Below are 8,063 nucleotides of genomic sequence, written 5' to 3' on the forward strand. Positions count from 1 at the left end.
ACTTCATATACATATAAACTTTAGAATTCATGTGCCTCAAGTTGATTTAAACGATCACGATTGCAAAATTTGAAAAAACTATATCTATGGGTTAATTAGATGAGAGTGTTTCTATTCGCTCGATATCGAGTAATTCTATCAACAAAAATTTATACTAGTAAGAAAACTCTTCTAGAATTTTTTGCTTGGTACAATAATAACATGTATCTAGAAACTATAAAATGGATTAGCATCTTTTGACTTCTTTTAAGTCTTCCCTATAATTCCTTAATTTGTTTTAAATTGTGATTTTGGCACATTGATTCTACTACTACTAAACTAAACACAAATAATGCAGGAGAAAGCTAAGGGTGTCAATTGAATCAAATATTCCTATATTCCCAATATTTATACACCTCCCACTCTTTTATCAATACTTTGTTAACAATGTATTTAAGAAAAAATATTCTTTTATTTTTGTCAAACCAATGGATATATATAATACTTATTCAATACTCCTATTATTTAGTGCAAAATGAAAGTTCAAACACCATACTAGCTAGGTGTTAAATAAACGACTTAGGTTCAATTTGGATGAATTAAAATGATCGGGTTAATAAACGAGCAGATTATTACTTTTTTAAAAAGTTATGAACTTGAATTAAAATGAATTGAGCTTAAATTGGCTAAAATGCAGGTCATAATTCAATCCACACAATTCTTACCAAGTTTTAATCCTTTATTTGTTCTTTGATACTTTTTAATATCTAATAAAATTATCTTTTTTACTATGAATATATATATATATATATATACACACACACACACAAAATTACTCATAAATTAATTTGGACTACATGTCAGCCCAATATTTCTCAACCCTTAAAAAGTAGGAAACCTTCTTCCCTTTCTTTTATTTATTATTAGGATAATTTAATTATAAAATTGGAGTACTTGATTATACAGTATATAATATTTAATATTATGTTATAAATATTTATGTTCCACTAAAAAAATTAAAATGATGGGCCGATCCACCCAGCCCACATGGTTAACCATTCCAAAACCCGTCAAAATGTTAGGCCGATCCAGCCCAACCTATTAAATATTTAAGGAAGGCGCAAAAAGGATAGACTGAAGTCAATCCATATTAACAGCTCTACGTAATTCTTCTCTTTGATCCGTCCTCGTCGACTTACCCTCACAATCTACTGCTAGAAGATGCTTAGAACTCCCAACACTTGGAAAAAAGTAAAGCATCTAAAATAAATAATTTATTTTTTAGCCGTTAGTATTAAGGTAGTTAGCCAAAAAGAAAACTACCACTTCAATTAAGTGCAACAAAGCAAATACCACTAACACAAATGTATTCTATATGCTATAAATATGCCAACTGTCAATTCTCATAAATATAAATATATATAAATATACCTAGCTGTTTCAGAAATTGACTTTTGCATATATTCTCTTCTTTCTATCCTTTTCTAATACGGAATCTAGTAATTGGGATAACATCATCAACAAGACGTGTGGTCTAGCGGTCAATTATCAACGTACGTTGCAATTAGAATACAATTAAAAATTGTGATTTTGGCACATTGATTCTACTACTACTAAACTAAACACAAATAATGCAGGAGAAAGCTAAGGGTGTCAATTGAATCAAATATTCCTATATTCCCAATATTTATACACCTCCCACTCTTTTATCAATACTTTGTTAACAATGTATTTAAGAAAAAATATTCTTTTATTTTTGTCAAACCAATGGATATATATAATACTTATGCAATACTCCTATTATTTAGTGCAAAATGAAAGTTCAAACACCATACTAGCTAGGTGTTAAATAAACGACTTAGGTTCAATTTGGATGAATTAAAATGATCGGGTTAATAAACGAGCAGATTATTACTTTTTTAAAAAGTTATGAACTTGAATTAAAATGAATTGAGCTTAGTGGCTAAAATGCAGGTCATAATTCAATCCACACAATTCTTACCAAGTTTTAATCCTTTATTTGTTTGATACTTTTTAATATCTAATAAAATTATCTTTTTTACTATATATAAGTACACACAAAATTACTCATAAATTAATTTGGACTACATGTCAGCCCAATATTTCTCAACCCTTAAAAAGTAGGAAACCCTCTTCCCTTTCTTTTATGGATAAACTACATAACTACACATACATCACTACCATATATACTATATTTACCTCTAGTTTAAAATAATTACATATATTACCACTTTTAATATTTATATTATATATATTAAAAAATTTAATCAGATACACAAATCCCTTAAATAAGGAATTGAATAATTATCTACTCCTTAATTAATGGTCCATATCCATTAACAAGCAAATCATCTTCTTCTTTTTTCACATATGCCGTTTCCTCCGTAAACCCAGCCTTCCTTCTTCCTTAGTTCATCTTTTCCCTCTTTCTTCCTTCATCCTCTCAATATATGTTTGTATGTTCAAATCAGCATTATACATATAGGTTTGTTTCAATTATTTTATTATGCTCATGTATTTTAATTTTGTATCTGAGTTCATAATGTTCTGAAGTTCAATTTTATAGAATTTTACAAGTTAGGTTTTATATTTTTGATTTGTTGTTTCTCGGACATTTTAATGGTTGAACATTCCCAAAATCGGATGATTCTCGTCAAAGGTACTACACTTTAACAATACTATATATATACTAAATCAAACAACTTTTATTTGCTCATTTTCACTCATCAATTTCTCATTGTAGGAACTGACTCTTCATCCGCCAACATTCAAGTCGAGAATAGATCTAAGTATAGGAATGTCTTAATCAAGATGAAGAATTACGCCAAGCTTTAATTAAGAGAAAAAAGTACACCATTAGATGTACATCAAGTGCAACAATGTTGGATACACATCAGGTGTACATGTATCTAGTTAAGAGTTCATGTATCTGAGTTAAGATTATATGCATCTATGAGAAAAATTTCAGATCCTTAAAGAAACGAAGAAATTTGAATTTTTTAACTTTTTTTTGGATTAATATAAGACATACTCCACAATCGTGATTTGTTATTAAATTCGTGTGTTTCAATTACATTTCATATTTAGATACACATAATTATATGTGCGTTTACTATGTATCCGAGATACATGATTTTGAATTAAATGTATGAAATTGATAGTTGATACATCGAATTAATAATATATACATATAAAAGATACATGAAATTAAATTAGATCATATAAATAGATACATGAAATTAATATTATATCATATAAATAGATACATGAAATTAATATTAGACACATATAACATATACACAAAGTTAATATTAGATACTTCTATGATACATATGAATGTACTTGTATGATACTCATGTATCTAAGTGTTTAGTTTGTTGGATACATCATATATTGATAATAGATACATCAAATTAATAAATTTTATTATTTTAAGAGTAATAAAATGAAATTAATCAAATTGCATGACCGAGATATATATGTTTTTGTCTTTTATTAATAATATTAACGAATTTATTATTTCAAATAATAATAAAATGAAATTAATTAAACATAGATACACTCCTTGATTTCCGCCTTATATTAAGGAAATCAGTTACAACCTATTAATTTAAACAAATAAAATACGTATCTCAATTTAAAATTCGACAGATACATGTATCTCACAGATTTAAACTCATGTATCCTAAGTATGAAATATGGTAGAGGAAGTAATATCTAAAACTATCAGGAATCTAAGTAATTAGGACTTAAACTAGTGGGATTTATGTAGTTTGCCCTTCTTTTATTTATTATTAGGATAATTTAATTATAAAATTGGAGTACTTGATTATACAGTATATAATATTTAATATTATGTTATAAATATTTATGTTCCACTTAAAAAATTTAAAATGATGGGCCGATCCACCCAGCCCACATGGTTAACCATTCCAAAACCCGTCAAAATGTTAGTCCGATCCAGCCCAACCTATTAAATATTTAAGGAAGGCGCAAAAAGGATAGACTGAAGTCAACCCATATTAACAGCTCTACGTAATTCTTCTCTTTGATCCGTCCTCGTCGACTTACCCTCACAATCTACTGCTAGAAGATGCTTAGAACTCCCAACACTTGGAAAAAAGTTAAGCATCTAAAATAAATAATTTATTTTTTAGCGGTTAGTATTAAGGTAGTTAGCCAAAAAGAAAACTACCACTTCAATTAAGTGCAACACAGCAAATACCACTAACGCAAATGTATACTATATGCTATAAATATGCCAACCGTCAATTCTCATAAATATAAATATATATAAATATACCTAGCTGTTTCACAAATTGACTATTGCATATATTCTCTTCTTTCTATCCTTTTCTAATACGGAATCTAGTAATTGGGATAACATCATCAACAAGACGTGTGGTCTAGCGGTCAATTATCAACGTACGTTGCAATTAGAATACAATTAAAAATACAATATTTTGACAAAAAATATATCCAAAACATTCTCGACGAATACATTTTGAAATACAAATATACATTTACAAAAGTCGAACACAAAATTTTCCGACTGGAGATAGAGGGTGCTTGTCATCCGAGCAACCCTTCTGATCGACCTATCGAATACTACTGTAAAAATAATTAATAAAATGAGTTAGTTTATATTTGCATGTTAGTTAACCCTAAGCCAGAAGGAAGTGACTAAGAAAGTGGAGAACTTTAGTTGTACATATTATGCTCTATTACCTTTGTTGATTCCTTTTATCAAGTCGGTTCGCTAACGTCTTTTATCTTTCTTATTTATAAGCCACAACCTACTTCGACAAGTATATATATATATATATATATATATATATTGTGCTTTAGTGTCCTCTCTCACCTCAAAATATTTCCAACTCCTTCTCTAAATTAAGCCTGTTAATATTTCAATGGCAAAAGTTCACCCAAACAAGTCAAATTATCTAAGTACAACTTCTTCATCATCGTCATCTTTTTCTTCTATTTCATCTAACTTTTATGTGAGTCCAAGAAGAGAAATATTCACTTTGTGGATGAAATCTCTAGTGTACCATGGAAATGGATGTACTGTTTATGACTCAAATGGAAAAATTGTTTATAGAATTGACAATTACAACATTAAACGTAGCAAACAAGTTCATCTCATGGATTCCAATGGCAAAGTTCTCTTCTCTATTCGAAATAGGGTAAGTACCCTTTCACCTGTTTATTTACTTAATTATATTTTCAACGATGCTGACATATTATTATTATTTTGAACAGAAAGTTCCTGTATTTGGACATTGGGATGGTTATAAATGGAGTTATGATGGAGTTACTAGTAAAGAAATACCATGGTTTCAAGTGAAGAAAATTCACAATGTTCTTAGAGAAGTTAATGTGAACTATTATAATGTTATATTAGGATGTAATTCTGAAGCAAGTTGCTATAACATTATCCTTACCACAAAATCTATCAAGATTGTGAACCAACATGGCCGACTTGTCGCTGAGGTAATTAATCTGTCAGATCACCTAAAAGATAACTATTGTTCGTAAAGGAGATGAGTTAAGTTAATTTACTAATAGTGTTAGTGAATTTGTGTTTATTTTCAGGTAAAACAAAAACAAGCAAGTTCAGGAGTATTATTTGGAGATGATGTATTAACATTGGTGGTGGAACCTCGTGTTGATCAATCATTAATTATGGCTCTTGTCACTGTTTGTGGTCTAATCCATCACAAAATTTGATTAGTACTTATTAATTAGTAGTTTAGTAGTACAAATATAAGTTTCTTCCTAGTTACTTTTTCTAATGTAATAATAATTGTAATCACTATCTTCCCTTTGTTCTTGGAAACAGAGAAAAGAGAAGTTAATTATAGTTTGTACCTTGAGGAATGAGTTGTTTACATGTAAATCTTGTGATTAAAGTTGAAGTGTACAACTCTATTATCACTAAAATAACTTAAGTAACGAGTTAGATGGCGTGAAGCTGACCTTTCGGGACTCTTGTTCAGAGAGCCTTTCTGCATTCTGACTGAGTTCTTCTAATCTTTTATCCAACTCCTCTATTCTGTCTTGAAGATCTCTCTCTTTCTCCACCTCGTCCTCAAACAACATCCTTTTCATTTCATTGCACCTAGATTTAAGGTTATCTACTTCAGATTGCAGTTTACCAGCTAATGCCTCCTTCTCATCCTTAAGAGACCTCATATTGTTTAATTCCTTAAGAGACTCATATTGTTTAATTCCTTAAGAGACCTCATATTGTTCAATTAATTAATTAATTGAGCATAGTAAAAAAATTATATATATACCATGAAAGTTTCTAGGCTCTGATACCAACGATACAGGATCACTGACCTGGTGGTGGTCCGCCCAATCATAGATCAAGTCAATATCCTTAGAGGTAGTCCAACTACATAAGAATCAAAATACACAAGAATTTTAACATAGTTTCTCAAACTACATGGTTTAATTATTTTACCCAAGCAAAGGGCCTGTCAAGAAGCTAATACATATTTTTATTGAGCTCATGTGTCTGATAGTTCTATATTTTAAAAAACAGTTAATAATATATATATATATATATATATATATATATATTGCATACATAATTCAGTTTTAATACATATTACAAATTTATCATAATATTGCTATAAATGATAATAAATAGAATCAGTAATTATTTATTAAAATGTATATCGCAGTAACTTTTCCTTTAAAGTCTCCTCTTAAATAGTAAATGGGCAATTTAGGATAAATTTGACAATATCATCGTTCTATTGATCGTTCTTAAAATACAAAAAATTACGCTACATGGTATTGAAAATAAGTGGTTTTAAATTTTCGATCCTTTGCTTGTCCTATGGGCAAACTTTCAAGATCAATAGTCAATAGTGTTACCATGGTCAAAAACTTGTTAAACTTAAAAGGTTTGCTCATCAGTCATGGAGCAAACAGAGTTAAAATTTAAGGCCGTTCATTTTCAAGGTCATTTTTAAAAAAAAATCAACAGTCAACATTTGCACAAAAAAAAGTTGAAATAATATGAATTGAGTTAAGATGGGCTAAACAATATCATATAGAGGGAGTGGTCTATATGATCGAAATTGAGAGATCAAAATGACTTAGTTAATAAATTAACCCGTTCAAGCTTGGACGAATCACAATTTCATAAATTAATTTTATCACCGATAAATTCAATAGTGTTGATAATTCTGATAATTCAAAAGAGCTATCATAATTCATTGCAAACCAATATAAAATATGTGCATGTGACCATACTCTATAATAGGGGTCATGTAACCTGATCAAACTTGACTTGACCCTGGAAATTTGTTTGTATATTAGGAAACAAAAATAGAAAATAAAAATATCTATAACAAAAACCTCTCTGTGTAATTTGATACCACAAAATTGGAAACGACAATAAAACACATCATGTATTTTAATGTGTTTATGTTTTTTTTTTAATTAAACAATGAAAGGTCCATGTATTTAATAGATTGGGTTATTATATGTATATATAAAACCAGCTATATTCGAATTGGCAAAATCATGAAGAAGGGGACGTATATGGTCCTTCAAATATTTTTTGATAGTGAGTGAAGATTCCACTTTTTTAACAAAGAGTTATCTAATATATATTTGAACCTAAAGAGTTATCTAATATATATTTGAACCTAAAAATTCTCCAATACTGTTATATTATTTTGTTTTATGGGGAACATTCTACAACATAATATATCTCCACATTTATAAAAAAAACATCAAAAAAAAAAAAAAAAACTTTTCTAACACTACTTTTATTATTCCAAATATATTTAATATTACAATTTAAAGAGAAAAGAATGGAATTTTTTGCCTCCCACTAACAAAACTAAACTATAGTCTAAACAAAAAAATTTAAAACATCTTTTAATCATAGGTCATAAGAGTTTATTATTAAAATCGTCACTCAATTATCTAGTAAAATCATTTCTTCAAAACTCATTTAACTATATTTATAGCACTCAAAAGTCACTCAACTAATCAAATACTCGTTTTACCCTCTAAATTATCAACCATTGTCGTATTTT

At 28.5% G+C, this 8,063-nt stretch overlaps 1 protein-coding gene across 1 annotated transcript; it reads left to right on the forward strand.

Moving 5' to 3' along the window:
- Nucleotides 1–4,864: 4,864 nt before the first annotated feature.
- LOC125827170 (protein LURP-one-related 11-like) lies at nt 4,865–5,936 on the forward strand. The gene is made up of 3 exons (XM_049506530.1): nt 4,865–5,186; nt 5,263–5,493; nt 5,596–5,936. The coding sequence occupies exons 1-3, from the start codon at nt 4,911–4,913 to the stop codon at nt 5,728–5,730; spliced, it is 642 nt and encodes a 213-aa protein (XP_049362487.1). The 5' UTR covers nt 4,865–4,910; the 3' UTR covers nt 5,731–5,936.
- The last annotated feature ends 2,127 nt before the right edge of the window (nt 5,937–8,063 follow it).

This window comes from Solanum verrucosum, unplaced genomic scaffold (assembly GCF_900185275.1).
Source record: "Solanum verrucosum unplaced genomic scaffold, falcon-dt-bn FXZP01000060.1, whole genome shotgun sequence".
Classification (NCBI taxonomy): domain Eukaryota; kingdom Viridiplantae; phylum Streptophyta; class Magnoliopsida; order Solanales; family Solanaceae; genus Solanum; species Solanum verrucosum.